Source organism: Canis aureus, chromosome 13 (assembly GCF_053574225.1).
Source record: "Canis aureus isolate CA01 chromosome 13, VMU_Caureus_v.1.0, whole genome shotgun sequence".
Taxonomy (NCBI): Eukaryota; Metazoa; Chordata; class Mammalia; order Carnivora; family Canidae; genus Canis; species Canis aureus.
This window is the reverse complement of record NC_135623.1, coordinates 47,512,564-47,530,567: the sequence shown is the minus strand read 5'-3', so window position 1 is coordinate 47,530,567 and position 18,004 is coordinate 47,512,564. Positions and strand designations below refer to the sequence as shown.

The following is an 18,004-nucleotide window of genomic DNA, read 5'->3' as shown; positions in this document are numbered from 1 at the left end:
AGCTCCTGCCTTCGGCCCAGGGTGTAATCCTGGAGTCCTGGGATCGAGTCCCACATTAGGCTTCTTGCATGTGTCTCTGCCTGTGTGTGTGTGTGTATGTGTGTCTTTCATGAATAAATAAATAAAATCTTTTAAAAAAACAATTGTTGCTTGTATTTAGGATCAAGTTACATTTGCCTGGAAATTTCTTTGGATAGGCCTATTTCTGTTTAACTTCTGTGTTTGTTATATTGCTATTTGCCTTCTCAACTAATTTTTAACAGAATACTCTTACCTTGGGACTTGTAACACTTATGTAAGCTTATAAAATCCATATGAACAATGGTAAGTAGAAGGAGAGGCCACCAGGTTTCTCAGCATTTGCAAACAATTTGAGTAACCCCATAGATACAAGGATGTATAAAATAAGCATTTCTACCAATTGCATTTTCAATGCTAGAATGAGTTGGCTCCCTGTTTCCTTTCTTTACAGTAAAAGACAATAAATGCTGCTGGTATCTTTGCTCCTAATGGTGGTTAAACACAAAACTTTGATCTTTCTTATAAACACAGCTGTTGTCTTATTACTGAGCCAAATTCAGACAAGATTAGACTCTGGCCAAAATCACAGTTAATCTCTGCAACCATCTCAAGAGCTTTCTAATGCTGTTTTAGGAAATCTCTATTTTTGAGACAGTGTATAAAGGAAATAAGCCCCAGAAAACTAACCGCTAAGTATGCCAGAAGCAACTAGTTATAAATTATGCCACAGTGATAAAGAATTGGAGGCTGACTAAACAAATTAATTCATTTTGGTTCATTGTCACTTAGACCTATGAAACTGTAAGAAATGACTTTGTTAGTTGACATTAGTCTAAACCAGACCAGTAGAGGTTATTTTTTAAAGAACTTATTTCTACCATCTTTTCTTAGTCAATGTGTCTTTGGTAAGTTGCTAGTTCCTCCTTCCACTAGTACTAATGAAATCTAGGTGTTTATTACAGATAAAATAACTCAGGTATATTTTATAGTAATTATTGTAGAATAGCTCACTTTGGTTTTCAGACCACAAAAAAATGTGTTTTGTTGTTGTTGTTGTTTTGTTTTCATTAAGTTTAGACTTTGGAATTTAAAATACTTTGCCATATGATATGTCGGGCTAATTCTCATGAGAGTTGGACACTAGGGCCTCAAGCTGTTGTGGACAGCTAATATGGCATTTCTCTCCCAATTGCCTGTTCCAAGGAGAAATCTGTGGGAGTATCCCCCACCTGAAAAGTATAGGACTCTAGTAAGATTTCCTTGGCACTTATTTTGAGCAACTACAGGACCCAGTCACATATATATATATATATAATTGCTTCAGAAGTCTTGCCCCATCCTTGCCTTACCCGACAAATACATTAGGCCCCAAAGCCCATGGAGTAATTCTAGATTCTGTCAGTGTTTTTGACCTAGTCTTTTTCCCATCATTCCACCCACCTGCCACAATTACTAAGCTATGTTCACAGGTGTATATAATCTTTTCAAAACCCTGGGTTGTTGCTTCCCAACGTGTTGATGGCAAATGGAAGAGTATGGAATTATTGCAAGGGTTTCTCAATATTGTATTCATAATCACCACTACCAAAATCCTCTTTTACCTTGGAAGCCATGACTTCTTGGGGTCTTGAGATGATATAAACTGCCCCAAAAATCAAACTTTCCCACACAATTCTAGCAGATGTTGATTTCATGTGTTTTGCCAATGGTCTCTTCCTCCCCCCCAAATACCGTGCACAGGCCGTAGGAGGAATGAGCCTGCCAGTGAACGCTTCTCTCCAACAAGTGTCTTTGAGGACCTCATTCAGAAATTTTTTTTAAAGGTTTTATTTATTTATTCATGAGAGACACAAAGAGAAAGAGGCAGAGACACAGGCAGAAGGAGAAGCAGGCTCCATGAAGAGAGCCTGACGTGGGACTTGATCCCGGGTCTCCAGGATCACACCCTGGGCTGAAGGTGGCGCTAAATCACTGAGCCACCAGGGCTACCCTCATTCAGAAATCTTGAGAGAGTTAAGAAGGTCTCAGATGAAAAAAAAAAAAAAAAAAAAAGAAGGTCTCAGATGTATCAAGGTGTTGTGTCCATCATCTTGATATGTGACCTCCAGGTTTGGCCCTGGAGTTCAAATGAAAGCCAGAATAACAATTCCAGTCTACAAGGTATATAAAAGACTTTCTAATGTAGGGCATATTATAGGAAAACTAATAGAACCTAACCTGGAAAATAAAGGGAAGCAAACTACTATTTTGAATGAATATTTGAGATTTTAAGATGGATTTCCCAATATAGTTCACCCATTTCCATTTAATATTCCTATTTTAAATCCTCAACAATATGTATATATTCACTCAGTGAATACTAAATATCCAGCCACAATTATCTGGGGTTCCTCAAAATTTTTTTCTATTAAAAAGGGCTTATTATACTGGAAAATATTGTGAATCACTTACTTTCCTAGACTGACTGGCTCATACCTTCTGGCCCAGTCATTTTTTAAAGGATAATAGCAAAGGTTCTAACATGGTCATTTTGGACTCTAGAAACAAGGCTACAGGAAGAAATGTTGATGTTGAACTTCCAGAGTAGTGTTAAGTGATTTTATGTGGTTATGATTCAAAATAACCTGACCGCTTTAAGAAGTCCAGGTGCTGAGTCATTTACTAAAAGAGCCAGAGGAGGTTAATTAGAAGCAGCTGATAGTGGCATCATCCCCTGCTTCTTCTTTTTTTTTTTTTTTTTAATAAACGGAGAGGCTTATTCTATGAAGAGAACAGAGTGCTATAAAAGGTGTACAAAGCTAAGCAAAGACTCATGATTGAGGCCTACCCCAATTTATACCCCCACCGATGAGGGAAAAACTGACTCGGTGAATTCAAAGTAAGATACCTTGACAATATAGAAATTGTTAACAGTTACATCTAAAAAGACTGGGTAACATTTTTCCCTCTTATGCTGTTTGCTTTAAGTTTTCTGATAAATATTTTATTTTTTATAATAAACTCTTAAACAGCAAATGTTAACCAACATGCATAGCTCTTAGATTACACAAGGCAGTGTAAGGAAAGGGAAACTGGCCTCTGATCTCAACGAAATTGCAGAGGTTGGCGATGTCACATGGTCACGAAAAAGATAACAGTAGCATGTGCTAGGAATTAATGAGTAATGAAAGCAAGAGTGTTGTAAAGATTGAAGGAAGAGGAGTGGCTTCCTCTTCAAAAGTAGGAAAGTTAAGACACTTGGAATTCTTGGAGCATCAGTTCCTCTGAAGGCGGGGGTGAAGTGCTTCAGGGGTTGCTGAGCAGGAGTGTGGAGGGGTAGTAATTACACACACCCCTGTCCAAATACCCTCCCGTGGCTTGCAGAGCCAGGGGGTAATAGTTTCAGCAAGGCTCCTTCCCCTCTGATCACTTCTTCAGAAATTGAATGAGACTCGACTCAGAAGTGAGGTGCCTTGCTGAAACTATTCTCTAAAATCCACATACTGAAAGGTGAGTGTTCTGTTTTCTTAGATTCTGTATTTATCTTTTTAGCAGCCATTCATCACAGGACCAATTATATTAATGTATAATACACATTTTTTTTTTCCTGTATTCTTGCAGCTCTGGCATTTGTGGCCTTGCAGACCCTGAGAGACACCAATCTCCCGTAACTAGCTAATTCCTAAGAAGAGTAAACTAACTGCCTTGGAAGTACATTGTTTCATACACAAACCAAGCAATCTGGAGCCCGTTAGCCCCAACAACCTCCTCATCTAACTCGTATGCCCAGCAGTATTCCCGTCCTGTACCTACCCAGAGCCGGGTACACACAGCGAGGGACAGCACAGATGTCTCGGAGCTCAGCGGAAGACTTCAAACTGCTTCCCCTGCCCTGCCTTTCCCACTGACACACCAGTAAAGACTCTGGCCTCTGCCTTCATCCAGCTCCTGCCTCTCTGTCTGCCTCCTTCCCCAGCTCCGCTGTTTCCGCTATGGCCACGTGGCGTGCTGTGCCCTTCTCTGGGGAAATGTAGCATCACTCTGTCATCACTTAGTTACTCCCATAAATTAAAACCGGTGGGTACAAACTACTGGTGAGAGCACCCCCCCCCAAGACTCATCAAAGGAAGCAGGATCCTCACCAGGCTATAAGCTGTCTTCCTGGGGACGGGGACCCCTCTTAAGGTAGCTTTCCAGAGGCAATCCAGCGTCCCACGTAGAGGATATAAGCCTACAACCCAATTCGCTTAACCAAGTCCCAGTTCACAATCTGTAAGATACATAAGTGTTGGGAGCAGAGTGGGGAATAGGGGACATTGGACTTCATTTTCCCGCTCATCCAAAGGAACACTGCACCCCTCTAACTGCTCATCCTGAACCAAGCAGGAAGAGATGCAGAAGAAAAACTGGCACCCTGTTTTCATGGTTTTGCCTACCTAAGAACTTACGATAAAATTAAATTATTTTCTAGCAATCTGCTATGATAACAAAGTTCACTGTCGAAACATCCTCAAGGTTTTTTTATTGAATAGATACATGTGGGTGTTACATTTAGTCTCTGCCCTTTGGAACCAGTATTCATTCCAATCTACTTGTTTTGCCTCCAAAATGCACCACAGCACATGGAATGTAATCCATCTCTGCTGGAAACCCGGAGGAAGGGGTACGCGGCAGAAGATTCCCACTAGCTGGCCGGGACTTGTAGCCACCGGTTGTTTCTGGTCGCCCTGGCAATCCAGCAATCCAGTCACTAAGCTGTGAAGGGCACTGCTGTCAGTAGCCACAGGTGACTCATGAACAGTATTCGCCAGGGATCCCGGGAGGCAGAGAAAAGCTGCCACTCTTCTTTCTGTTAACCAGAAATCACATCCAGCCTTTGGTGTTTTGTTTTAAGAAAGCAAACTGCTCTGAAAAAAAAAAATTGTCAATTGGGCAACTGAGAGCAGGCTCATGTCTCTGTGATTCTAGACTATAGCTGTCCTTGCCTGCTGCTTACATATAACCCATGTAACCAGGAAGGCACGGTCGGGGTTGGTTCTCCTCTGCTCAAGGTAAGCTGGTTCAATGGGTTTACACAGAATTAGGGTGCTGGCCTAAATCAAAGATCCATGGAAGATCAAGTAAGGTGGAAGCACAGGGGCATTAGGCCCAAGAATCACTTGACAGATACTTAAAGATTTTCTTTAGGTCACAACCCCTGCCCTGAATCAACGGTCTAGTAGGGCATTCAGGCAAACAAGTGAGTCTAGAATGTGCCACGATAACATAACACAGAAGACACTGTGCAAGCATATATTCAGAGGTACACTGAGTCCAGCATTGGTGGATCAGGGAACGCTCCTCCTAGGAGAGGATGATAAAGCTTCTGCTACCATTTAGGAGATGGAAAGATGTGAGAAAGCCTGTCACATCTGTGCTAATAAAAAGTGACCAGATAAAATAAAAATCATATTTTTCCATGGGTTGTTAGAAAGCAGTGGGTGGAATAAGACCTTAGTGAACTAAATTCTACAGAGAAGTCTGGGTCTAGGGGGATGGAAGTGTGTAGAGAGCTGTCGCATTACCCTGCTCAGGGAGGTCTGGCCTAGCTACGGGTAGGGGAGGAACAAGCCTGTGACACTCTGAGGGACTCTGCAGAGTCAAGAAGAAGCCAGCTGAGATTTTTTGCCAACAGTATAAGCTGGTGGGACAGACTTGGGCCTGGAAGGACCCCAACCCCCCCAAAAAAAATTCACTTGGGCCTCCATCCCACTCCCTAAGATTGTTAAGATAACAGCAGTAGAAGGAAATACGTCTGGTAAGTAAAGAGAACACTAAAAGTCTTGCACATTCTCATAGGTTTAGGGTCCTAGGCCTTGCTGAAGTTGAACACAAAGGTGAACCAAAATGTTCTGACACCATAGACCATTCCCCTCCAACTCAGACACTGACAAGATCAAAGAGTTCCACTCTTCACAGGAGGTCAGGAGTTGGGCTAACTGCAAGGGAATGCAGTCTGATTAAAACTAGAGCCCAGCACCAGTTCAACTCAATGTGTGAAGTATCTGAAGGCTCAGTTCTTCACTTAATTTCCACTGTTCCTTTTTTTTTTCTTCTCACAAGGTCCAGAATAAAAATTAAAAATATGTGACATCCCAAAACAGAGGGAAAAGAACCCATAGTCAAACCTAAAAGAAGCAGACATATAGGTGAACCAGATACTGGAACCATTAGATAAGAATTTGAAAGTAACAGGGGTGCCTGGGTGGCTCAGGGGTTGAGCGTCTGCCTTTGGCTCAGGTTGTGATCCTGGGGTTCCAGGATCGAGTCCCACATCAGGCTTCCCACAGGGAGCCTGCTTCTCCCTCTGCCTGTGTCTCTGTCTCTGTGTGTGTGTGTCTCATGAATAAATAAATAAAATCTTTTTAAAAAGTTGAAAGTAACAATTATAAATTTGTTTTTAAAAATATACAGGGAGGGGCGCCTCAGTTGGTTAAGCATCTGACTCTGATTTCAGCTCAGGTCATGATCTTAGGATTGTGAGATAAAGCCAGGCATGGGGCTCTGTGCTGGGCATGAAACCTGGTTGAGATTTCCTCCCCCTCTCCCTCTACCCCTCCCTCCTCTCTCTCTCTCTCTTAAAAAAAAAAAATATATATATATATATATGTGTGTGTGTGTGTGTATACATAGACACACAGGGAAAGATGGGAGATAGGTGCAAGAAATTTAAATTTTTTTAAGATTTTATTTATTTATTCATGAGAGGCACAGAGAGATAGAGAGAGAGAGAGAGGCAGAGACACAGGCAGAGGGAGAAGCAGGCTCATGCAGGAAGCCCGACATGGGACTTGATTCTGGGTCTCCAGGATCACACCCCCAGCTGAAGGTGGTGCTAAACCACTGAGCCACCGGGGCTGCCCGTTGCAAGGAATTTTAGGAGAAAAACAGAAACTCCTAAAAATGGACATTTTAGAACTGAAGAATCTAGAATCAAAATTTATTGGATGAGTAGTTTCATAATAAATTGAACCCTAGAAAACAAAGTTTCAGTGAGCTTGAAGATAAGTTGATAAGAATTACCTATTCTGGGGAGAAAAAAAAAAAAGCAGAGCATCAATGAACTGTGGACAGTACTAAGCAATCTAACATACACGTATCTTGGAGTCCCAGAAAAAAGAAACATGACAAAAAAAAATCTTTTTTTTTTGAAAAATTAATGGCTAAAAAAACCTTCCAAAATTTTGACTTAGAACATCAAACCACAGATCTGAGAAGCCCAGCAAACTTCAAGAAGGATGAACACAATATTACATCCAAGTACCTTGTAGTCAAAGTGCTGGGAAGCAAGGATAAAGGAGGCAGCAGACAAGTAAGCAGGGGCAGGGGTAGGGGCGGGGGGGGGGGGGGGACAAGGGGCAGGCCACAGGCAGGGGACACAGTGCATTTAAGGCCCACAGCAATTTCCGGTTTCAAGAATTTAGAGATGTTCCAGGGCAGGGAGTTAAAAGGAAAGAAGAGTGGGAAGCGAGGTTGGAGAGGTGAGCAAGAGCCAGGCCCAGGCCGCGGGCCTCGTGAGCACAGTACACTGAGGGCAACGAGGAGCTAAACCACATCCCGGGATGGCCAGCACATCTGGTGTGTAAACAGTAGCTACCGGGCCGCAGGTGCTGAGGCTGGAGGTACACAGATGGGGCAAGAGAGGCCACTGCAGGATCCCGGGAGGCAGAGCACGTTGGAAGGTGACATGCGGCCTGAAGGTCACCTGAGCCTTTCGGGCAGATTCAAGAGCAGAGCAGGAGCTGAAGGTGCGCAGCTTGATGAATGCTTAAGCACAGCAGAGGATGGAGTAAAGGGTGACGGTGCAGCTCGGCAGCTTCTCCGGGGCTGCCACCAGCGCCCCTCATTACCTTGTGCCTAATACAATGACTGTCCTCAAACACAGTCCTGATCTTGCCACTCCCCTGCTCAGAGCTCCCCAGGGGTCCCCTCAGGCCTCTGCCTGAAGTCTTCCCGCCTGCCCACCTTCCCCGGAGAGCCAAAGCCCTTACAGTGGACCACGAGGCTCCCCATAATATGTCCCCACACGAGTTTTATCTCCTCCAGTTCCCCACCTTGCTCACTCTGCTTCAGCCACACTGGCTTCCAGGCTGAGATGGCGCTTAGATACATCAGTGTGGGAAACTCCAGGGGTTGGGAAAATGGCAAGGGACCGACAAAGGAAAGACGAATGGCCAGAGAGGTGAGAGGGAAGTCATGAAAGAGTGAATCATGTCTCTCTCCTGCTCAGAATTGTTAACGGCCTCCAGCACCTACAGAAGAAACGTCGTGACATTTCCGTTTAGAATAAAGGTGTGTGTGGGGGGGAGGTATAAAATGCAGATTTCTAGGCTCACCCCCAGAGGTGCTTGTTTTTCTAAGGTTAGTCCCTGGAATGCATTTTAAGAAGTCCTGACAGCTCCCAAATAGCTGATACAGGTGGTCCACGGATCACACCTCAGAGAAACCTGGAGTCTACTATCAAATGTGGCATCGAAGGCCTTTAATGAGCTGTTCTACTTCTCCTGACTCCTTTCTTACCATTCTCCATTTCTGGAATTTTTTTTTTTTTTTTCTCCAACAGAATCCAGCAGCTTCACGTCTTCCCTACATACCATACACACCCCAGGACTCTGTGCCTTTGTAGAAAAGTCCACCCCCAACTGTCTGTCTGCATCAACTCCACTCAAGCACCTGCTAAAAGGCTATCTTCTCCGGTTTCCTCAGATTTAGGAGCACCTGTTATCTGCGGTGTACCTACAAGTACGGGGCCACGCACACCCACGTGGGTGCAGATGCACAGCTTTCTCAGCGCTGTTAGCACCTCTGTCTAGATGCAGCACTTCTGGACTCCGTGTGTCTGCCCTCAACTAGAAGTTTTCTGAAGTGAGCCACTATTTCTGCATCTTTTCAGTGCTGGGTGTCCTGGTTGGTGCACAGAAAGGGCTCCAAGATTGGTTTGGTGGCTGCCCTGGGTCCTACAGGTGCGGAGCTGCACGGTTAACATGGGAGCCAACATCTTCAAATCCCTGATGCCAAGTTCGGTCTCGGGGTCTGTGTGTTGTACGTTTCCGACGATCGAAGCGGCTGTCACCTCCGTTAGTGTACGCCTCACTTGTAGCGTCTGACTTTGTGTCTCACGTTCTAAAGCCCTAAGGAAACCAGTTCTGTCTCCTCCTTCGGGGCATAAAGAAACCCCTTCAGGGCAAGCAGGCTCAGTATCTGCATTCCCCACAGGACCGAGGCGAGCATCCGACACTTCCCAGGTATATACTTAAATGTATATACTTTTTATTACCGAACGACTTAGCTATTTACCCGACGGTGGAGGGAAGCAGGGGTAACCCCACACGCGCCGCCCCCTTCTTAAGATCCCACAGCTAAAGCCGCGGTCTGGTCCTACCCCGCGCCGTGCGTCTGTCGTCACAGCCCAGACTTGAACTACCAATCCCAGAATGCCGTGCAAAGAGGCGGGCTCTCCGGGAGCGGTCGCGTGATTGGCGGGCGGAGGTGTTTCCTTCCGGTGGGAAGGGCGCTGGGGGGTGGGCCCAGGGGGAGGTGTTGGCACATCGTTGCCGGGTTGGGCGGGCCGGGTTTGGGAGGGCTTTGTGGGCGAGCCTCTGGTCCCCCACCCGCTGACAACATGGATGAGGACGGGCTTCCTCTCATGGGGTCAGGCATAGACCTGACCAAGGTTTGTAAAAGGCCACGTTGCATTCAGGCGCCCTGGGAGGAGGATGGCCACGGGACGCTCGGTCCCAGGGACGCCCCATCTCTCCGTGTCCACGTCCGTCCTGACCCCCGGCCTCTCCGGTCCCGTCCTCGGTGGGGGGAAGCCCCACAGTTCACTGTAAAGATGCAGGGTCCTTCCTGACCCGTCCCAGCTGGTGGGGTGCCTTTCCCGGGGTCAGTCAGGGGCGCTTCCTGAGTGCGGACTCGCTACGCACGGGTTACCCGAAGGCTACAGGGGCAGGTCGCGACCTCTCACCTCACCTCTTCTGTTTGATCCCCAAGTGTTCCGTGTGTCTGTGTGTCCTGCCGTTACCTCCTAAAGTTCGCACTTGTGAATCCAAAGCTCCCTCTTAAACTTTGCAGCTTCTGTCATCATCGGACACCACACTCCCACCGTTTAGGAAAACAAGTTCGTGACTATTTCTAGTACTTCGAGTAACTCCTATAGCATAGGAAAGAGGCCTGTTATTATTACATGGCAAGGAGTGTGTGTGTGTGTGTGTGTGTGTGCATAGATGCAGATGTCAGTGGGTTTGCATGGTGTACTTTGTCCTGTACAAACCATGTTTGTCTTTACATAACACAGGTGCCAGCTATTCAACAGAAAAGAACGGTGGCATTTCTAAACCAGTTTGTGGTGCACACTGTACAGTTCCTCAACCGCTTTTCTACAGTTTGTGAGGAGGTAGGTCCGGTGATAATGGTTTAATGGGTAGCTCAGGAACCATCTTACACTTTGAAAGGTGGCAAATGAGTAAAACAAGAATTGCAGTCTATGTGTTCATTTACCAGGACCTCTCGCTGTCCAGGTGTCCTGGTAACCTTCCTTACTTAAATCCTGCTCCATTCTGTACCATCAGTCTTGCACCCCACCTCTGCAGAATTAGTTTCTGGAGGCCTTCAGAGATAGTTTACTAAGTCTGTGACTAAAGAGAACAAAAAGGAATTCACAGTCAAAAACATTACTTTGAAATTTGTTTCTATTACCCCAAAGATTTACATTGTTTTCCCTGAAGATTTACATTTTTTTCTCTCAAAGATTTACATTTTTAAGTACACATTATTTTCAGTTTATATTAAAATTATCGGGGCACCTGGGTGGCTCAGTCTGTGATTAATCACTGCTGCTTTGGTTAAGCGCATCTGCCTTTGGTTAGATCAGGATCCAGGCACCTGGCTCCCTGAGCAGGGAGTCTGCTTCTCCTTCTACCCCTCCCCCTCCACTCATTCTTTCTATTAAATGAATAAATAAGTAACATATTTTTAAAAAATACTATTTAACATTCCTTGATGCAAATGATGGTTGGGGAAGTAGCCTCAAAACATAACTTTAGTATCAAATATCCTTGATATCAAATATCAAATATTATGAAAATAATAAAAATACTTTTAGCAAATAACCAGTTAAGGATTAGGTACCAGGTTCAGGGACCCCTGTTTTTTCTTCAAAAGCCAAAAAAGAGAATGGGAAAGAAATGGAACCATGGGTTTAAATTGGGTTTAAGAAAGGAGAAGGAGGAATAAAATGAGATCATTCACAGGTGAGTCAATAAAAACAGTATTTAGTTCACTCTGTTTTATTTATAAGGTATAGCTTTAGCAAGTAGTTTTTGTTAGATGAATTCCTATTAGCAAAAATTTGCATGGAGACAGGGAAACTATTTTCACATGTATAGCATATGTTATTTTTGTCTAAATTAGCAATCTCTAGCCAAAATCTCTTCTGCCTTCTCACTAAAACAAAAGTGAAATATGATAATTGATAGTCAGGGACTCTGTTCCATGTATTTTATCGAACAGGCCCAGAAGTTAGGTGCTTGCTCCCATGAGTTTTATCGTATATTGCTGCCTCTCTAAATGGGATATAGAATCTACTGACCACAGAGCAGTAAACCAAAGATTACTGGATTTAGTCCCTCACTTTTTATACCAGGATAGGCAGGGTGGAGAGAGAGGGTTCAAGGATTGTTAGCAGAGAGGAGCAAATATTCCATCCCCATACTCCTTATCACCAGATTAAAAAAATAAAACAACAACCAGCAAACACACCTATGAAGGCAACTCAGTTAAACTGCCCTGAGACAGGGGCAGCCCCTTACTTTCCTAGTGTTTAGTAATTTTCACTGCCTGGATAGTGAATCCTATTTACTAAAGACTAGATCAAATATAACTAATCCTCTCCTGTTTATTTATTGCCTACGTATTAGCAAAACCACGTGATTCACTCTTTAACCCCCTTCTGTCTCTCTCTCTCAGCTTCCCCTCAACTGTTTTGAGTGTCTCACTAGTCCCTACTTCTTCTCTTCCTTAAACCCTAGAGAAAAGTTTGTTGACCAAAAACTCGTGAAGTTTGAAGGTAGTTTATTGCCACCTTCTTCTTATGGATGGTAGTCTAGGGTTGACTCTAACTCATTATTTGCAAATTCATATTTTAGCAGTTTGGATATTTATGTCAATTGTTGACTGGTGTGATGACACTAATATTTATTGTCTGCTTATTCTGTGCTAGGCATTTTATTAAGTGTTCTACATGTATTCAATCATCACAGCCCAGCCCTTTGAGAAAGGTCCAATTTTCTGTGTTTTAGAAACACAGAAATTGAGATGTAGAGAGATTTAAATCATTTGCTTAGTCCTTATTCATTCATTCAACATATATTTGTGTGCATAGTATTTATAGCTGGAGTCACTACTATTACTTGTCCACACTCACATAGAAAGTAACAGAGTTGGGGTTCTAATTCTGATCTAATAACTGGAAAAAATAGAAGTGTTTCACTGTTCTGTTACATTACACCTTCTGATCTGGTTAGGTACTGCAGTGAGCTATTTAAAAATTTGTTTTTTTTAGATTTGTATTCTCTTCTTTGCTATGCCATATTCATGGATGTGATGTCTTTTTTGATGTGATAAATTCCGAGGATATAATGTATGTATTCAACATCAAGTGCCATTTTTTTCCTCGAGTTAAGATCAATGTGATTTTTCAAAATGGGTTGTTTCTTGATAGCACCTATTAGACCTATAGTCCTTGTTTAGTGAAAGCCTTAAACAAGAGCCAAAATGTATTTTCTCCCTCAGTAAAAAAGGAAACGCAGATGTTATTTTTTGAATTGGAAGTGAACTGTGACAAGCCGGGGGGGGAAGGAAACCTTTGTTTGTTGTTTTTCACATAATTTGATTTGAACCAAACCCACCTGTAACAACTTCAGTCACAGCTAAACTCAAACTGGAAGTAAATTTGAAACAAATGATTAGGGCTCTTTCTTCATCAATAATACTGGTTTTAGAATTCTCTAATAAAGAGAAAACTGTAGAACTTCACTTTTTAAAAACTTTCTGGATACCAGGGTGCTTTGCAACTCTTTTAATGACTGTAATCAGGGTAAGAAGAAAGGTTGGAAGACAGAGAAAGGAAAGTAGTTGAATCAGACTCAAGTTACAAAGTTCTTCCTTCACAAATCCCAGTAAGCATTTCTGTTCTGGGCCTAATCAGAAAAGTCTTATGGTGGTCCATTGGGTTTGCAAATTTAAAACAGGATGGGATGAGGAGTGCAATGCAAGTTCTATGCCTATTACAGATAAAACTGAGCAGAAATTTAACCTTATAATGAATTTTAAATTCAAAGCTCCTCTATAAATAGGGCAATCATATGTGTTATTTTGACTCCAACTTGTAACATGTCTAGAATACAGAGTATTCAGTCAAGTTTAGATACTCTAAACTGTTTCTTTTTTCTAAATTCTTTAAGAATAGAAAAAAATACTGAGAATTTTCATATAACCTAACAAAATTTTATAGTGCTTATCTTCTGCATCCAATTTTTAACCCCGCTCTTGGATGTAACCTTCAACCAAATAATCTTGCTTAAAACTGTATTTACTTCTACAACTTTTATAACTGCTTTTACAACTTTTACAAATGCTGGGTTTAAGTGTCAGATGAAAATTAATAAAACCATTGATTGCTTCCCTTTCTGGCTTATAAGATGTATTCGACCCAATGTGATATACCAAGAGATCCATTATTTTAAAGTATTGTTTCTCTTTTAGAGAATTGGATATGCAAACTGGATATTTTACAAACCTGAAAAGCCACAGTGTTTTATTTTTGTTTCCATGTTCAGCTGTTAACTCCAGATTTCTTCCTTTCATCTTCCTTTTCACTTTAATAAAATGCATTGCCTTAGAAATAGGTGGATGATAAATCAAGAAATTTTCAACTTATCTGGCAAACTTCAGGTACCTTGCAAATTCCCTTATTGTCCCAAACCAAGATATTTCAAGTTTGCTTTAAATGCTTATAAAGATAGGATGGTTATGTGGATGGAAAAAACTGTTGTTTCAATTTCTTCTTTCTGCTAGAACTTTCGGAGGTGGGGACAGTTACCGTCATTGATCATGTTATTTAAACCCATAGTCCTCTACGGTTTAAGCAGTGGTTCTCAACCAGGGGACATTTTGCAATGTCTAGAGATGTTTTTAACTATTAAAACTGGTATTTAGTGTGCCTGGGTGGCTCTATTGGTTAAGCATCTGCCTTCAGTTCAGGTCAGTTCAGTTCAGTTCAGATTATTTTACTTGTGTGAAAACTCAGTTTTCTCTCTAAAATTGGCATGATAACAGTTCCTGCTTTATATGTTTGGTGTGAGATTTCAAATGATATATTGTATGCACAGTGTAGCATAGTTTACAATGATGGTGATTATTGCCTAAAAGTACATTTATCTGGGGCCACCTAGGTGGCTCAGTCAGTTAAGCATCTGACTCTTGATTTTGGCTCAGGTCATGATCTCAGGGTGGTGAGATAGAGCCCTGCATTTGGGCTCCTTGCTGGGCCTGGATCCTGCTTAAGGTTCATTGTCTCCCTCTCCCCTAACCCCTCCCCCCTTTATCTGCTCAGGCGCCCACTCTCTCTAAATAAAGAAACAAATAAATAAAAGTACATTTATATAAAGATATCTAAACAAAAATTAATTTTTAATTCATCTTTTTCTGTTTTTATTTTAATCAAACCAATATAAGTATTTTTAGATAAGCTAGAAAGTATCTCACTTACAAATTAATTAGCTGTAGGATTTCTGTAGTTACTAATCTTCTCTAATGAATTAAAAGACTAATGAAATTTGCAAAAATTTAATTTCCATGATTTCTAGGACAACACTTATAATTTGGAAAGGAATTCATTCATATGATTTTTCTATAAACCTGTATTTATGTTTACATTAAAGCTTTATATGAACAAATGCTAGAAATCAAACTTAAACTTAGCTTTAAGTGCCATTTAAAACTAGATTCTAGGGGCACCTGGTTGGCACCGTCGGTTGAGCATCTGACTTATTTTGGCCCAAGTCATGATCTTCAGTTCATGATATCCTGTCCCAAGTTAGGCTGTATGCTTGGCATGGAGTCTACTTGAGATTCTCCCTCTCCCCCTCCCACTTGTGTGCTCGTTCTCTCTCTCTCTAAAATACCAAAATGTTTTTTAAAAACTACATTCTAAAATCTTCCAACATTTAAAAATCCAGATCCAGGCTTGAATCACTGCTGTACAAGGCAATACTCTCTTTCTGGACCACATCTGTGTGACTAGGCCACAGATGTTGCCATGACCACTCAATCAACACACCCAGAACAAGAAACTTAATTTCTAAATCCAAGCTTGTTCCAAATCCTCCTGGGGGAGTAAGCTAACTCCTGGGCACCTTCAGCAGAGTAAAAAAGCCTCTTCTTTTATGGCAGTAGCCCTATGTTTTTTTGTTTGTTTGTTTGTTTGTTTATTGGTGTTCAATTTACCAACATACAGAATAACCCCCAGTGCCCGTCACCCAATCACTCCCACCCCCCGCCCTCCTCCCCTTCTACCACCCCTAGTTCGTTTCCCAGAGTTAGATTTTTAAATGTTGGACGATTTTAAATAAATGGGATTTTTTTCCTCTAAAGATTTAAAAAAAATTAAATTAAATTAAAGAGGATCATGTATGATAACTCAATGGGGTTCATCTGAGGAACACAAAGTTCATATAACATTTGAATATCTATCAATGTAATTCACCACAGCAGCAAATGTAATAAGAAAAAATATGATCTCAATAGATGCATAAAAATCCTTTGAGAAAAAAAAATAAAAACTAGATTCTAATGTTTTATTTCTAAATTATAGATTTGTAGACACCAGGATGCTCATCTTAAAAGTGTCTGTGAAGAAGCTTTAACCTGTGGCTGCTTTCTGGTTTCCCCCCCACCCCCCTAAATGTGGGCAAAATGACCATTACTTAGGGTGTTAAAATTCTGCTTAGGAGTTAGTCAGGATCTTGATAATATCCCAGAAAGCAGTCAGAATGCTGCACATCTGCCAACTAGTAAACGGGCCAACTGGTCTTGGACTGTGTCACTGAGTATAACAGTGTTTAGGATTAGGGAGTTTTAAGTAAATGCTCTTATGGATCATATTTTGTGATGTTATTTTTATTTGTGTGGCTGTAAATAGTATATACACATGGGTAATTTAATTGTACAGAATAACTAGAGCATGGTAAGCTTTTGCTTCTGTTTTATCTCGGATTTGATGGTAGGTTGATTCCTTTTCCTTTTTAGTACTCTAATTTTTTCTCTTTGTTTTACTTCCTTCCAACCTGAACTGGCTCATCTTTTAACTTCAGGTTCTTTTAACTTTCAACTTAAAAAATTTAAATTTGGATTAATTGCATAAACGAATTGTATATACTTGTTAAAGTAACTTAAAAAGACAGATTTTCCCAGAGTTAGGAGGAAACGAACTAGGGGTAGTAGAAAGGGAGGTGGGCGGGGGGTGGGGGTGACTGGGTGACGGGCACTGAGGGGGGCACTTGATGAGATGAGGACTGGGTGTTATTCTATATGTTGGCAAATTGAACACCAATAAAAAATAAATTTTAAATAAATAAAAGACAGATTTTGTTCCAGGCTGTCTTGAGCTAATTTTTATTCTTTCTATGAAGCATTCCTTCATTCATCAACAAATAATTACTAGATTCCTGTTAAGTGTCAGATACTGTTCTGGGCATGGGGGATATAACAGTGAACAAAACTCTCTATTCTGGAAGAAGTTTATATTCTGGTCCCAATGACTGATTATGTCTCTCATAATGACTTTGATAAGGCTGATAATGTAACTTTTGCTTGTCTGTGAATAGAGCTTTATAAAGTAGCCATGAAACATGCTAATGAAGATAACAGAATCCTTGAGCTCCCATTCCTACTCAATGTAAATGAGAGAGTAGTATATTAGAAAACGACTAGTATCTAAACCATAGTTTTTTAAAAATTATTTTCAAATTTTCCCTTTGTTATCCTGTTAACAGTTCATTTCAATCAGACTTTATACTTTTGTTCTAATCTTTCTTTTCCAGAAACTAGCAGACCTTTCTCTTCGTATCCAGCAAATTGAAACAACTCTCAATATTTTAGATGCAAAGGTTTGTATTTCTGAATAACTTATAGTATAAACTTTGCTCCACATATACCACTTTCTCAGTCATACTTTAATTTCATTTGGGAATGAATTCAATTTAGCTCCTGCATCCATAAAGTGGTACATGTTTTTTGTTTGTTTTTAATTTATTGTAACTGTTAATAAAATGATATCATTATGAACTGTTAACTGAGTTTGTTTAAATGTACATGTGAACTAAAATTTCTTTCATTATTCTTCGTCAAACGCATGTGAGTAACATGCTAACAAATTGGGGTGTTCTATAGTTCACTCCATTTGATGGAAAACTCACAATTTTCTTAATAGTAATCATTTGATAACATAGTAAAAATTATGTAAAACTTCAGGTGTTTCCAGAGCAAAATTTGGAGAAAATATCAGCTATTTCCTATTTGCAAATATACTGAATGCTAATGAAGAATACCAATTTTGATGTCAGAAATTACACAATATAACTAGCAAAAAATAGGAAAGAGTTTTTATTTGAAACCTTGCAGTTTTATGTTTTCCCCGATTATAAAATAGTGGAGACATTAGTATATTTTTGTGACCTTGTCCTTTTTTAAAAAAGTTGATCTGAAAAAATACTGAATATTTATGGAGAAGTAAAATGGCTAATAGCTTTGGCATAATGATCAGAATGTCTAGTTTGTACTTTCTGTATCTTGTGGACATAAGCCATTATATTTCTCTCAGAATATTTCTGTAGCCTGAAAATTTTAGAATATCTAGCCTTGGCTGTGTTGAAGATACTCTTCTAGCAGCCATACCTACTTGAAA

At 41.0% G+C, this 18,004-nt stretch overlaps 1 protein-coding gene and 1 long non-coding RNA gene across 5 annotated transcripts in view; one reads left to right on the top strand and one right to left on the bottom strand.

The window, feature by feature from the left end:
• Positions 1–4,492: 4,492 nt before the first annotated feature.
• LOC144282439 (uncharacterized) lies at positions 4,493–10,268 on the bottom strand. Its single transcript, XR_013350875.1, has 2 exons — positions 8,713–10,268; positions 4,493–4,907 (listed from the first exon to the last, which is right to left on the bottom strand). It is a non-coding gene; the product is annotated as an uncharacterized LOC144282439 (long non-coding RNA).
• Positions 9,555–18,004, top strand: part of WASHC3 (WASH complex subunit 3) — a 44,724-nt gene continuing 36,274 nt past the window's right edge. For 2 of the 4 annotated variants that reach the window (XM_077846095.1, XM_077846094.1), the window contains exons 1-3: positions 9,555–9,712; positions 10,337–10,435; positions 17,142–17,207. In XM_077846095.1, coding sequence (XP_077702221.1) covers positions 9,662–9,712; positions 10,337–10,435; positions 17,142–17,207 — 216 coding nt within the window. In that variant the 5' untranslated portion in view covers positions 9,555–9,661. The remainder of the gene's footprint in view (positions 9,713–10,336; positions 10,436–17,141; positions 17,208–18,004) is intronic. The other 2 variants (XM_077846098.1, XM_077846096.1) reach the window with 1 other exon arrangement.